Here is a 14,882-nt window from a genome sequence, read left to right on the forward strand (position 1 = left end):
CTTTCCTGGTATTGATGTCATTGTCTAATCTGTGCGCCGCTTTGATCATTGGAAAAGTGGGATAAAAATAAATTATTATTATTATTATTATTATTATTATTATTATCTGGATGATAATGGTTGGGATCCTTCCCCTCCACCACACTTTTTGAAGAAAAGTTCTGTGAAACGCACATACTTGTCATTTTAAAACTGGTAGTCCTTTTCCCTTCCTCTCTCCTCTCCTTCCCTCCTTTCCCTTCTTTTTGGGCTATTTGAACTGTTGCGCTTCCGCCATCTTCTTCAGCCGCCCACCCAGTTCGCCAGAGAGAGAGAGAGAGAGGAAAAACAAGGAGGTGGGAGGAAAATAATAACGAAAAGGACCGGGAAGACGCAGCATGGCCACCCCACAAGGAGAACCCCAAGTGCAGTTTAAACTTGTTTTGGTTGGTGATGGTGGTACCGGTAAAACAACATTTGTTAAGCGCCACTTGACGGGTGAATTTGAGAAGAAATATGTAGCTACTCTGGGTGTTGAAGTCCATCCTCTGGTGTTCCACACTAACAGAGATCCAATTAAATTTAATGTATGGGACACAGCTGAGCAAGAAAAGTTTGGAGGTCTGAGAGATGGCTATTACATCCAAGCTCAGTGTGTCATCATAATGTTTGATGTAACATCCAGAGTTACATACAAGAATGTACCCAACTGGCATAGAGATCTGGTCTGGGTGTGTGAGAACATCCCCATAGTTTTGTGTGGCAACAAAGTGGATATCAAGGACAGGAAAGTCAAGGCAAAATCTATTATTTTTTTCACCGGAAGAAGAATTTGCAGTATTATGATATTTCAGCCAAGAGTAACTACAACTTTGAGAAGCCTTTTCTGTGGCTGGCAAGAAAGCTAATCCGAGATCCCAACTTGGAATTTGTTGTCATGCCTGCTCTTGCACCACCAGAAGTTGTTATGGATCCAGCACTGGCAGCACAATATGAGCAAGATTTACAGATTGCTCAGACCACTGCACTGCCTGATGAAGATGATGACTTATGAGAGAGTAAAGCTGGAGCCCAGCATCAGAGGTCTAGTTTTATAGGCAACTGTCCTGTCATGTCAGTGGTGCAGTGTGTTTGCCACTTTATTATTCTAGCTGAGCAGAACATGTGGTAAATTTTGTTTGTTACTGCCATTCCCATTCCTTTTTGTTTAGATCATAATGAAGTTGTATTTCAAATAAAATAAAATAAAATAAAATAAAATAAAACCTGGTGGTCCAAGTAACATATCTTCTCATTGCCTGAATATATTTTTGGTTGCAGAAACAGTTTTACAAAAAATTCATACTGCTTCAATTCTGTTTGACCTGTTTTGCTACATTTGGAGCCAAGTGCCACTTCCTGCCTGATTACAGTTCTTGGTGATCTTTCCTTCAACAGGACTTGTAGGACATGTAGTGCCAACCAATGTAGGGTGCATATTGTAAACTCTATTTTTGAGCCCACAGCACTGTGATTCATATGCTGTTTTCTCTGTCTGCATTTAGACGGGAACATGTGGCATTTTTAGTAGCGTGCCAAGTGTAGTCATGTTGGATGGAGACCAAATTTAGAAATTTCCCAACAGCTAGGAACAAGGAAATAGCCTCTGACCTCAGATGCCCACTATTCCTAACCAAACCTCTCTAATAACCCTCTTTCTACAGCATATTAGATGCAGAACAGGTGATGAAGTTCTGTAATTTCATTGCCCTGCATGGAAAAAACAAAGCACCAGCTACTAAGGCACAGAAGCCTTATCATAAAAAGTTGTCTATCGTGTTTAGTAAAGAAATTAAATCTAATCAATTATTTCCTACTCTCTTACAAATTAATTTATAATTATATTATTCAACATTGATTTTTAACAGGTATCGATCCTATTTGCAAAGCTGGGATGTGCATCACTGGGGTGTATCATTATCATCCAATCAAATTAGACAAAATAAATTATTGAGATTTGTTATTTACTGTAGTTACTTTTCTGCTTTAGATTTATCTGAATAATCTTTTATTATGATCTTGTGATAATCACTGTTACAGTTTTACATATTTGAAACTCTTAATGGTAAATTCTGTTTAGAGTTGATGTATCTGATTAAACCCATTGATTAATTGATATGCTGGCAGGGTGGGGATAAGAATTCTGGGAGTTCTAATGTTTAAAAAGTAATAGTTGGCCTAAATAAATAATAATAATAATAAATAGTTTATTTATATCCCGCTTTTCCAATTTTGATCAAAGCGGCATACAAGTTTAAGTAAAATACATCAAGATAAAAACAATATAAACAGTATCTAAAAACAGTCGCAATAACAATAGAAACAACAGATTCAGCTAAGTGGGGGAATCCATAAACAACAGAAGGTTGTCAAACCGAGGGGGTGAAACATAAAGGGATATAATAAAAATAATAAAATCTTTATTTTTATCCCGCCCTTCCAGAAAGATCAGGGCGGCTTACAAAAGTGCAACAAGTGCACACAAATACAGATTAAAAACAGCAAAACATCAATACAATAAAACTAAAAGCAGCAATAAAAGCCCCATCGCCCGTCCTCATGGCCACGGAAGAGGAGGGGAGGCCCACAGGATCTTAATCGGGGAATGCCTGCTTAAATAGGAAGGTCTTGAGCTCCTTCCTAAATTGGGCCAGGGTAGTGGATGAGCGGAGCTCGGTGGGCAGCGTGTTCCAAAGGGCTGGGGCAGCTGTAGAAAAGGCCCTTCTAGAAGTAGAAGCTAGCCTGGCCCCAGGCACCTTCAGCAAATGCTGCCCAGACGTTCTGAGGGTGCGAGGCGGATTGTACGGGGAGAGGCGGTCCTTTAGGTATCCTGGGCCCAAGCCATTTAGGGCTTTATAGGTAATAACCAACGCCTTATATTGAGCTCGGAAGCGAACAGGCAGCCAGTGAAGATCTTTAAGTACAGGTGTTATATGGCTGGTCCTGGATACACCAGTGACCAGCCGGGCTGCCATATTCTGTACCATTTGAAGCTTCCGAGTTTGGTATAAGGGTTGCCCCATGTAGAGTACATTGCAGAAGTCCAGTCTCGAAGTTACCAGAGCATGTACCACCGTTTCTAGGTCCCTCCGGTCCAGGTATGGGCGCAGCTGGCGAATCAGCCGAAGCTGGTAACAAGTGCTCCTGACCGTCGCATTCACCTGAGCAGTCAGATGAAGCGACGAATCAAGAAGCACTCCCAGACTGCGCACGGAGTCCTTCACAGGGAGCGTGACCCCGTTCAGGACAGGTGGAACCACCGCCATTCCTGGACCGGGGGAACCTATCACTAGTACCTCCGTTTTCTCTGGATTCAGTTTGAGTCGGTTTTTCCTCATCCAGTCCATTACTGACTCCAGACAGGCCACGAGAGGAGAGACGCCATCCCCAGTCACTGCATCAGTCGGAGACATAGAGAAAATAATCTGGGTGTCATCAGCGTACTGATAACCCCGCGCCCCATGTCTCCGGATGATCTCTCCCAGCGGTTTCATGTAGATGTTAAATAGCATGGGAGACAGAATGGCTCCTTGAGGGACCCCAGTTTTAAGGGCCCGCTCGCCGGAGCACACGTCTCCCAGCTGCACCATCTGGGACCTCCCAGAGAGGTAGGATCGGAACCACTGGAGCGCAGTGCCCCCGATTCCCACCTCAGCCAGGCGTCCCAGAAGGATACCATGGTCTATGGTATCGAAAGCCGCTGAGATGTCCAAGAGCACCAACAGGGACACGCTTCCCCGGTCGGTGCTCAGACGGAGATCATCGACCAAGGCGACCATGGCCGTCTCAACCCCGTGACCCGCCCGGAAGCCAGTTTGAAATGGATCCAGATAATCCGTTTCATCCAAGACAGTCTGAAGCTGGAGCGCAACCGCCCTCTCGATCACCTTCCCCAAAAATGGTAGCAGCGAAACAGGCCGATAATTATTATGTACCAGGGGGTCAAGGGAGGGCTTTTTTAGGATCGGTCTTACGATGGCCAATTTAAGATCCGATGGAAATCGCCCATCCCTGAGAGAGGTATTAATAATCCGGCGTAACAAAGTGGTTACCACCGGTCCCCCCTGGGCCGCTAACCATGAGGGGCAGGGATCAAGAGAGCAGGTTGTTTTCCGAACACTTCCGAGGATCTTGTCCACATCCTCAGTACTCACCAACTCAAACTGATCCAGTATAACTGAGTCCGCGGAGGCTCTGGACACTTCTACCTCAGGCTCTGCCATAATGTCGGCGTTCAGACCTTCGCTTATACGAGAAGTTTTATCCACGAAAAAGTTGTTAAACAAGTCACAGCAGGCCTTAGAAGGTTCAAGGATCTGGTTCAGGGCAGGAGGGAGCTGAGTTAGCTCCCTGACCACCCTGAACAACTCTGCCGGACGCGATTCAGCGGACGCAATACGAGCACCATAGAACGAGTTCTTTGTTGCTCGTATTGCCTCTCCGTAGTCCTTTAACAATCGGTCTAGGAGAGTCTTGTCGTTTAAGCAAAGGTGTTTCCGCCAACGGTACTCTAGCCGTCGCAGAACCCGCTTCCTCGCCCGGAGATCTTCCGTATACCAGGGCTTACGATTGGAAGCAGGCCTGAGAGGACGCTTGGGAGCGATTCTGTGTATAGCCCCAGAAAGACCGGTATTCCAGATACCGGTAAGGGCATCAACAGAGTCGCCGTCATTTCCAACCATGAGCCCCTCTAGGGCTTCCTGGAACCTCTCAGGTTCCATCAGCCTTCGAGGGTGGACCATCCTAACTGGTCCACCACCCCCGGGGGGGATCTGGGTAGAAGCCTTGATTTTCACCTCTACCAGGAAATGATCCGTCCATGACAGGGGGGAAATATTAACTATTTCCGCCCACGGATTTTCCGCCTCCGAACAGAAGACCAAATCGAGAGTATTACCCGCACAATGCGTGGGACCCTGTATCAGCTGGGACAGGCCCATGGCCGCCATGGTCTCCATGAATTCCCGAGCCGCACCGGATGGAACATAGCTGGCCGTGAGGGAGATGTTGAAGTCACCCAGGACAAGAAGCCTGGGTGTCTCCAGCATCAGCTCAGCGACCAGCTGTGACAGCTCGTTAAGGGAGTCCGTTAATGCACGGGGTGGCCGATACACCAGCAGAATCCCTAGACTGTCCCTAGCCTTCAGGGTCAGGTAAATACACTCGATATGGGTGGTCTGTCGGATGTGGTTCCTGGTGAGGGATACGGTGTTCCTATGTACCAAGGCGACCCCCCCCCGCCCACCTAACCTGCGCTGGTCCTTCACCGAGTACCCAGCAGGCAGGGCCTGAGCCCACACAGCATCCCCTTCAGGCCCCAGCCAGGTCTCGGTAATGCAAGCCAGGTCACATTTAGAGTCCTCCAGGAGATCCTGGAGGATGTGGGTCTTGTTTTTAATAGACCTGGCATTGCACAGGAGCAGCGACAGGGTTTGTGGCACGGTTGGAGTGACCCTCAGGTCCTTCAGGTTGGGAGGGGGACAGGAAGGTGGGATAGATATGATGCATCTGTCTCGCCTTCCCCTGGAACGGAAGTCCCTTCTCCCACCGCCATACCTCCCCCTGCCCCACACTACCTCAATAGGAGCTCCGCCCTTCCAGATGTCATCCCCAGCCCCGGCATCCCCCGCATCCCTAACCTCCCCCCAACCCTCTATGGCCACTGATGGAGCAGAGGGCAGCCACTATAGGCATCCTCTGACTCCCTGGCGACCCAACCCTCCCACGCCCGATGGAAACTGCGCAACTGCGCACCGTCGCAGCTCCGCCAAGCCAGAACAGTCCAGGTCCCAGTGGGGAAGTTCCCCGAGTCCGAGGGCGGCACTCCCGGGGCGGTGCGCAGATGCGCACCTCTAAAAACCACCGGGAGGAGGCCGCCCGGCGAAAGAACAGTCCCGGCGAGGCTGCAGCGGCGGCGGCGTCCGGCGTGGAGGTAAAGGGGGCGTGTCAGGAGGGTCCGGTTCCCCGGCTTTTGTCCCCGCCGCTCTCACCTGGCGGGGCTCCTCCCAACTTCCCCCCAGATGGTCCTTAAAGGGCCCACACGCCCTTGCTGGCCGCCAAATGCCAAGCCAGAACAGTCCAGGTCCCAGTGGGGATATCTCATGGGGGAAAGGCTTGAGAAAAGAAGAAGGTCTTAAGGTTCTTCTTAAAAGTCTCTAAAGATGTGGTGGAGCGGAGCTCATCTAGAAGAATATTCCACAATCTTGGGGCCGAGATAGAAAAGGCCCGTTGTGAGGTCCTTGCGTAGCATGCAGTTGGGGCCTCTAGCAGATTCTTCCCTGCTGACCTGAGTGAGCAGGGCGGATTATATGGGGAGAGGCGGTCCTCCAAGTACCCTGGGCCCAAGCCATTTATAGAGTAAATATGCTAAGGTATCTGATCCTATCTGATATTGGAAGTTAAGGACGGTCAGTTCTGGGTTAGAACATGGATGGGAGATCGCCAACAAATGCCAGGTGCTGTAGGCTATATTTCAGAGGAAGGAACTGGCAAAACTACCTTTGAGTCTTCGTTGCCTAAGAAAACCCTATGAAATTCATGGAGTCTCCATAGCTCAGTTGGTGAAGGCAAACACGTTCCCAAGCACTGTGTGGGGCACAACAGATGCTTAATGATGCTAACTCTTTAATGCTAGCTGGCTACTCCAGCCCTGGTCATCAGTACCATTTTACTGCAATACTTTGGATTATATATGGATCTTCTGTGTGATGTAAAAAGATTCTGGAGCAAAATGAGTGAGACACTAAGTGACTTCATGCTTTGGAAAACCCATTTTGTTTGCTGCACTCCTATTAGCATTACACAGTTGTGTTTCCTGTAGTTAACACAAGCAGGGGAGGGCAACTGACTTTTGGTTGCAGTTTGCACCAGATGACACATCAGAAGTGGGGTGACACCCAGTCAGCTCTCTTCCCACTGTGCCCTTCCTGGCTTTCCCATGGTGGCAGAGGCCTCTTCACAAGGAGACCTCTGCCTCAACAGCAAATGAGAGGACCAAGCACACTCTTTTGGTTACTGCTGCTGCTGCTGCTGCTGCACCCCCATGGGATGACACCAGGAGTGGGGATGCCACTGGGTAGCCTCAGGGAGTTGTGGTCCAAAAAGTAACTTTTCTAAGCTCTGCAAAGACACACTTGAAGATAGAAATTAGCTATGTCATCAGTTTCACAAGCAACTAAAGACTAAGAAATATTACTGGCTTAGCTGGCCAGACAACTTTTATTTTAAAAAGCCAAACCCTCGTTCGGGTCTTCACAAGCCTTGTGAGCACAATATGTTTTGTCAGCTGCTTGCAACAAATCAGGGTGTAACTCCACTATAATCAGTGGGTCATCTTGGCTATGTGTGGGCTTTCAGGAATATCTTCTTTATTGATCTGCCAAAGAGACTATGTTCCACTCAGATTGTTTTTGGCGATACTGCATGGTGCACAATACCTATTCCAATTTTCAGTGGGATGGATAGCCAGCTTGGACTGCAGCAGCAAAGGCATTAAAGACTCTTGTGGCACCTTAAAGACTAACAAGATTCTTTGGGGATAAGCTCTTGTGTTGATGCTAGCACACAACATTTAATGAAGTATGGTGGAGTCCACAAATCTTTATGCAAAATCTTAAGTTCCACAAGGCTCTGAATGGATGGTGCACTTACTGCGTTCAAGATAGCATTTAGAATGGGTCCATTATTTTAGCAACATTGATGTATCTAAGGTCCTTTTAGGAAGAGTCCACCTTGTAAACAAAACAAAAACAAAAACAAAAAACCTCCCATTATTGCTTCTGACACTGCAGTTAATGCAAAACCCCTCTGAAGAAACTTGCTAAGAAAACCCTATGATAAGGTTGCCTGAAGGTTACCATAAGGTCAAAATGAACATGCCACTGAAAATGGCACATGTTCCTCTCTAAATGTCGACAGAGAAAACAGCATATGAATCACAGTAAATAGTGTTTATAATATGCATCCCACATTGGTTGACACTACATGTCCTACAAGTCCTGCTGAAGGAAAGGTCACCAAGAACTGTAACCAGGCAGGATGTGGCACGTGGCACACAACAACAAATAGCCATTAGATGTATCAGCATTTCCATGGGAGGCACAAAGAAATATCACTTTTTACATACAGTATAATAAGGACAATTGGAAGGACGGGTTGGAATAGAATATGCTGGGGGAGGGCATTGCTGGACATGAGCTTGGAAAAGTTAATTTCTGGATTACAAAAAGAGGTTCAGTAAGTTGTAGTCCCAAAAAGTAATTTGTCCAAGCTTTGTCATGAACATGATGATGCCTCCTGGGAGGTGAGGCTATAATTGTGACCTCTTAGTTCAGGTCTCAGCTGTCAGTTAAAAACGCAGAAATGTCAGTAGGGTAATAACTATTTAAAATTATCCTCTGGTATTGCAATAATCCCAGATCAACAACTCACTAATGATCATAAATGACCTGTTAAAAGCTGTGTTAGGCATTCAATCCTTCACAGGTATAGCCCAGTAGAAATTAGACTGCAATATACCAACATTGTGAAGTGTGTTATGTAATGTAAGTGAGTTGACAAACACACTAACACCACCCACACCCACCCACACACGACTGAGGTTAATTTCAATTTATCTTGTCCATGTTTTTCACAGTGCTATAGAAAATGCATTGTCCTGTTAAAGATGTTAATAGTTTTCTCACTAAAGAGGATTAATGGGAGACAAATGGGAATTTGTAGAAACAGACAATATGTTTGACCTAAATGTATTATGAGTGAAAGGAAATGCACTTTATTAATAGTAAACCTTGAAATGTGGGTTTTCATGGTCATGAACTATTGTGAAATTATTATGAAAGAAGTCAATGAGTTTGCTTCTACATTATTTATAAGCTAGTACAAGTATACGGTGACACAGGATATAAATATATAAATAAAAGAGAATGTTTGTGCTTCTCAGACCTCATTATCTCAGAAAGATACTGCATCACTGATACAGTGAGCTTCTGTCTAGTCTTGAGTTCTGCCTGCTGAACTGATTTTGGTGTAGTGGTTTGAGTGTTGGACTAGAACAGGGTTTGACTCCCCGCTCAGCCATGAAATCCACTGGGTGACCCTAGGCAAGTCACACTTTCTCAGCCTCAGAGGATGGCAATTGCAAACACCCTCTGAAGAAACTTGCCAAGAAAATCCCATTATAGGTTTGCCTTAGGGTTGCCATAAGTAGGAAACAACTTGAAGGCATACAACAACAAATATATGTTATGGTTTTTGGAAAATCTTCCCTTTTTGAATGTCCCAAGGTAAAGAAATATTGGAGTCAAATTCACGCATGTATAACTAAAAGTCTTGGGATAGATTTTGATTTAACCCCAGAAATTTATCTGTTAAACATGACTAATAGAATACCCTGGGAAACAGAGAAAAGACACTGGCGTAAAATCTTATACATGGCTTCAGCAGGAAGGTTATTACTGGCACAATATTGGAAAAACAACGAAACACCATCAATAGATGAGTGGCTACTGAAGATATATGACATGATGGAAATGGACAGATTAACTAGAATTATTCAGGGAATAGATGAGGAAGAAGTGGAAAGGGAATGGGAGTCACTAAAAAATTTCTGTGAAGTCAGATGGAAAGATGTCTAAATCAATGTAAATCTAATAGTACTATTAAGCAATCATAGTTAACATATAGAAAATAGGGCGTTATAAAATAAGTAAGCAAATGTTTAGACTGGAGTAATAGAAAAAAATGTAAAGTGTTATAAGGGAACTCTAATATGGAGAGTAACAAACACATAGGCAAATGTTGTACTATAGGAAGTTTATTTGTTATCAAGACCTTTGAAGATACAGGATCATCATATGTAATAGTTTTGATTTGAGATGTTGGAAGCCTCTGCTTTGTTTGTGTTGATAATGTGGAATGATGTATATCTTCGTATTTTAAGCAATAAAATTTATTTTTTAAAAAAAATCTTCCCTTTTTCAATAATGCATGCAACCCTAAGCAAAACAGAATTTAAGAGGCAAAGCAAATTGTATGCATAAAAAGTCAGAATGTTTGCTTGCATGATATGAATCCCTGGGACTCACTCTTGTGGAGCTGTGGGAAATCATCTCGTTTAATTTCCAGCCAACAATGGTAACATCGTATGCCTCAACGATGGGGTGGCATCACTAAATAATTTTTCTCCTAAGCTTGTTCATAGTGTTTGTATTGAAAGACGTCTGATACATTATCTTGTGTATCTTACCAGAACTTGTAAAAGTAACTTTTTTTGTGTGTACAGCAGATTCTCAGAGATGTAGCGGAAAAAGTAGCTGTCTGAAGCTCTGATCCTTTCAACATCCTTCTCAGCTAGTTTTGTATTATTCATATATCGCAAAAGATGTGAGAGTAAAGGTAACAGATCAGCTTACTACTTTTGTGACCCTTTAGTTAAGCCTAACAATGGTATTTATCCGATTGGGATACAGTATTTGAGAACTCCATGCCCCCCTCACAGCCATGGACAAAGATGATTCCATACTAATTTTCTAGTGAGTCGGTGGCAGCTATGAGATTTTAAGCAGAGAACATTGTGATTTATAGTCAGTCTGCTAGCCACTCTTACATCTGTTGTCAGAATACATGTTTTGTTTTTCTACCATTAAGTTCACAAAAGGAGCTCACTTGTGACAAGCTTGCTTAGAAATTTAGTTTAATCTTCCACCTCTCCATCAGCCTTGTGTTACACCAATAAATTTGCAGCAAGGGCTTCACCCACTGGCTGCCACCTGATGTTTAAGAATCCAGTGTTTGAAGCAATCAGGCACCTCACCCAGCAGACCTTTTGGCTCCGCATGTTGCACTGACCTCCCCTCCCCACTGCTTTATGCCCAGCATGTGTGGACGGTGGGATGCCTGCTGCTTGCTTTGGCTCCAGTGCTGATCAGAGGCTCCCCCGCCCCATTCAGGCTGACAACTGGGCCTCAGCGTTAGCCTTTCAGCAAACAGCAGGTGCAGGCAAAGAGAGCCTAGCTCTGCTAACAGTAATCCTCTCCCCTTTCCACCCCCACAATGTTGTCTGCTTTGCTGAAGGATGTTTTTGTTTTCTCTTTACACTTGTTAATTCCTTTATACTGGAGTGAAACCTCTTCCTAATCTTTCTGTGCAGCGATTCCCCAGAAAGGGCAGTGCTTGCCCCTTTCGTCAAACCGCAAGACGCTGCAGGCACACTGCCGTACATGAGAAAAAGCCTCCTTCTGCACAGAAGATGGGGGGTGGGTGGGTGGACAAGGAGAACTGTTTAGTTGCACACCAGCCATCTTACCAGACTGGTATTCAAGTAGTCATCGGGCACTGCTCCCACAAACATAATGCAGAGTGGCACACCTAAGTTCAAATGGTTACCATAGGCCTGCCACTTGGGAAACAACAATTAGATACTTTAGAAAACACCATTCATCATGACCTATGAACAATAACTTAGGAAATGTTTAGCCTGGAGAGGAGGATAAGATGTGATATGATGGCCCTGTTTAAATATTTGAAGGGGTATCACATTGAGGATGGATTTTCTGCTGCTCCAGAGACTAGAACACAGAGCAATAGATTCAAATTGCAGGAAAATATATCCGTCTCAACATTAGGAGGAACTTCTTGACAGTAAGAGCAATCAGACAGAATGGTGAAGTGAGTCTCCATCTCTGGAGGTTTTTAAATAGGCTAGATGGCCATCTGTCTAGAATGTTTCGATTGTGTATTCCTGCATGGCAGAATGGGGTTGGACTGGGTGGCCCTTGGGATATCTTCCAACTCTATGAATCATTGAAAGTTTGTCGGGCAAGATGTTGGAATTACACAGTATTTGGGAATATTTCACTGATTTTATTCCTTTAAGGCATTTATATCTCATTTTTCTGTGATAAGGGAGAATTTACAGTACATGGAAGAACATCCTGGTAAGTCTGAACTGCTTACCAATAAATATAAATAACTGTAAAAGGGCCTCACGAAAACAAAATAAAAAACAGTAATCTCTCTCGTACATATAGTCTAGCTATATGTGTAAGTCTTTAGCATCTGTTTAAAAACAGGGAGAAGCACCCAGAAAGTAAATCCTCTTGAAGGGTTATTCTATTGTTTCTAAAGATATCTTAGTTGGGGAAATGGTAGGGCTATAGCTACAGGAGTGCTGGCAAGGACATAGCCCCCTAAATAAGACTTCTGCCCTTCCTGTGAAATTTTCTTTTCATGTGCAACTTTCTAGCAATGCAGAGTGAAACACTGAAAATTATTCATACCTGGAACTCACATATTTGCCGTGTCACTGCCTTTTTGCCTTACCACTGCCCTTGTCTTTGTATGACTACTGTATTTCTGAATGCTCATTTCAAGTTTTGAATTACTGCAATGCTAGAAGTTGGAAACGGAAGGAAAATTTTATGTGGGGTGTAGAATTCTTACTTTGATGATCAATGCTCCCCTGTTGTTATTTCCCAGGGACCGGCAGCAGCAAACCCCCCCCCCCCCCTTGTCCATATGCCAGGGACCAGTATTGCAGTTTTGCCCATTGATATGACTATTTCCTCTTTACTATTTGTGGCAACTATACTACAAAACAGCCCAGTTCTACCTAAAAGTGGAACAGGAGTCCTGTCCTTTCTAAATGGGAGGCACAATCCTCAGAGATAGAGCAAAAAAGTGAATGCCAAATGGGACATAACATCTAAATGTTAGAATGAAGCATACATCTTCAAGATACACACAAAATGGAGAAATATCTGAATGCTGTTCCATATTAAGCTTCCGGATAGACAGAAACATTGCCACCGTCTTTTGAGTGCATTTTCTCCTTAAAGGGACTGAAAGTTGTTGTGTTGCATGCCTTCAAGTTATTTCCGACATATGGTGACCACAAGTGCCATCCCTTTCTTCTCATCTGTACCAGGCCATAAATACCCAGAAAGCCACAAAACCTGATGGAGAAGTCCTTTCTGTTCTCAGGCTAGAGCCTGGAGATGGACAAAGGGCAGCTCTGGGACATGTGGCCTTGCTGCTGTTGTGTGTCTTCAAGTCATTTCCCATTTAGGGTGACCCTAAGGCAAACCTGTAATGGGGTTTTCTTGGCAAGTTTCTTCAGAGGGGGGTTTCCCTTGCCATCCTCTGAGGCTGAGAGAGTGCGACTATCCCAAGGTAACCCTGTGAATTTTCATGGCTAAAATGGGATTTGAATCCTGGTCTCCAAAGTCATAGTTCAGTGCTCAAAAACACTACAAGGGGAGTAATTCCTGCTCATAAATTGTCCTGCAAAGCTCTCCTCACCTCATCCTGCTGCAGGTGTAGATTTACCAGGTTGCAAGCTTCTATACATGCTTGTGTGTGTTATCAGGAACCCAATAATCTTCACTGCTAGGAATATACTGTAGAATCAGTATAATAACACAGCAGATTTGTATGACTTGGGCATAATGCTCAGAGGTCTGCATACCAGACTCCTAGTTATTATAACTGTCTGTGGGTATGTTCATTGTCTGCCACTTTTAAAATTCAACTCTATAGTTTAGGATATTTTGGTGAAAAAAATGCAGGAAAATCTGAGCTTGAGTTTGTATTCTACTTCAAATTTCAGAATTGCACATTTAATGTTAGTGCCTATAAAATTAATGAAATGATTTTTAGAAGTTGCACTTCAAAATAAAAAAGGTAAAATACTTGGAAGTTTAATAATTCAAAACATTCAGCTAATGTCCAGATTTTTGCAATGTTTGTCTCCTCTTTTTTGTTTATTCAAGTAGGTTTGCTCATAAAATGGCCAATGGAGCGCACTAGGGAATTCCAAAAGAAAATTAGCATGTGCTTTTTAGACTATAGCAAAGCCTTTGACTGCATAGATCATGAAAAGGTAAGGAATGCTCTTAAAGACATGGGAGTTCCAACACATCTGATAGTCCTGATGAGGAATATGTACTCAGGACAAGAGGCTACTATCAAAACAGAAAAGCAGGCTTGGACAAAGAAGAAGAAGTAGTGAAAATAGGAGGAAGAAATATCAACAATCTAAGATACACAGATGACACCATATTGCTAGCAGAAAACTTCACAGACCTGCAACACCTACTGAGGAAGATCAAAAAAGAAAGTGTAAAGGCAAGCTTATTGCTGAACATAAAGAAAACAAAAATAATAACCACTGAGGATTTTCACAAGTTTAACCCTGACAATGAAGAAATAGAAATAGTAAAAGAATTCCCATACCTGGGATCAAACATTGATAGAAATGGGGACTGCAGTCAGGAAATCAGAACAAGATTAAAAATGGGGAGGGCGGCTATGAAAGAACTAGAAAAGATTCTAAAATGCAAAGATGCACAACTCAGCACAAAAGTTAGAATCATACAGGCCGTTGTATTCCCTATTACCATGTATGGATGTGAGAGCTGGACAGTTAGAAAGATAGGAAGAAAATCCATTCATTTGAGATGTGGTGCTGGAAAAGAGTGCTGAGGATCCCATGGATAACCAAAAGGACAAACAAATGGATCCTAGAGCAGATCAAGCTGGAAACCTCTCTGGAAGCCAAGATGACCAAACTGAGGCTGTTGTACTTCAGACACATCAAAAGGAAGGACTCATTGGAAAAGGCAATGATGCTGGGAAAGGTGAAGGGAAGTAGAAGACCACATGCCAGATGGATGGACTCTATTACAGGTCATGGTATGGAGTTGCAGGAATTAAGCAGAGCAATGGAGGACAGAGGGTCTTGGAGATGTCTCACCCATAGGGTCACCATGAGTCGAGATCGACCTGAGGGCAGTTAACAACAACAGGCTTGCTCCAATAATAATAATAATAATAATAATAATAATAATAATAATAATAATAATAAT

General features: G+C 43.8%; 1 protein-coding gene across 1 annotated transcript; it reads left to right on the forward strand.

The window, feature by feature from the left end:
- Positions 1–340: 340 nt before the first annotated feature.
- LOC121914872 (GTP-binding nuclear protein Ran-like) lies at positions 341–1,126 on the forward strand. Its single transcript, XM_042438636.1, is given in 2 exon segments — positions 341–791; positions 794–1,126. Coding segments are annotated over 2 exon segments (654 nt in total). The 5' UTR covers positions 341–377; the 3' UTR covers positions 1,034–1,126.
- Positions 1,127–14,882: the final 13,756 nt, after the last annotated feature.

This window comes from Sceloporus undulatus, chromosome 1, assembly GCF_019175285.1.
Source record: "Sceloporus undulatus isolate JIND9_A2432 ecotype Alabama chromosome 1, SceUnd_v1.1, whole genome shotgun sequence".
Classification (NCBI taxonomy): domain Eukaryota; kingdom Metazoa; phylum Chordata; class Lepidosauria; order Squamata; family Phrynosomatidae; genus Sceloporus; species Sceloporus undulatus.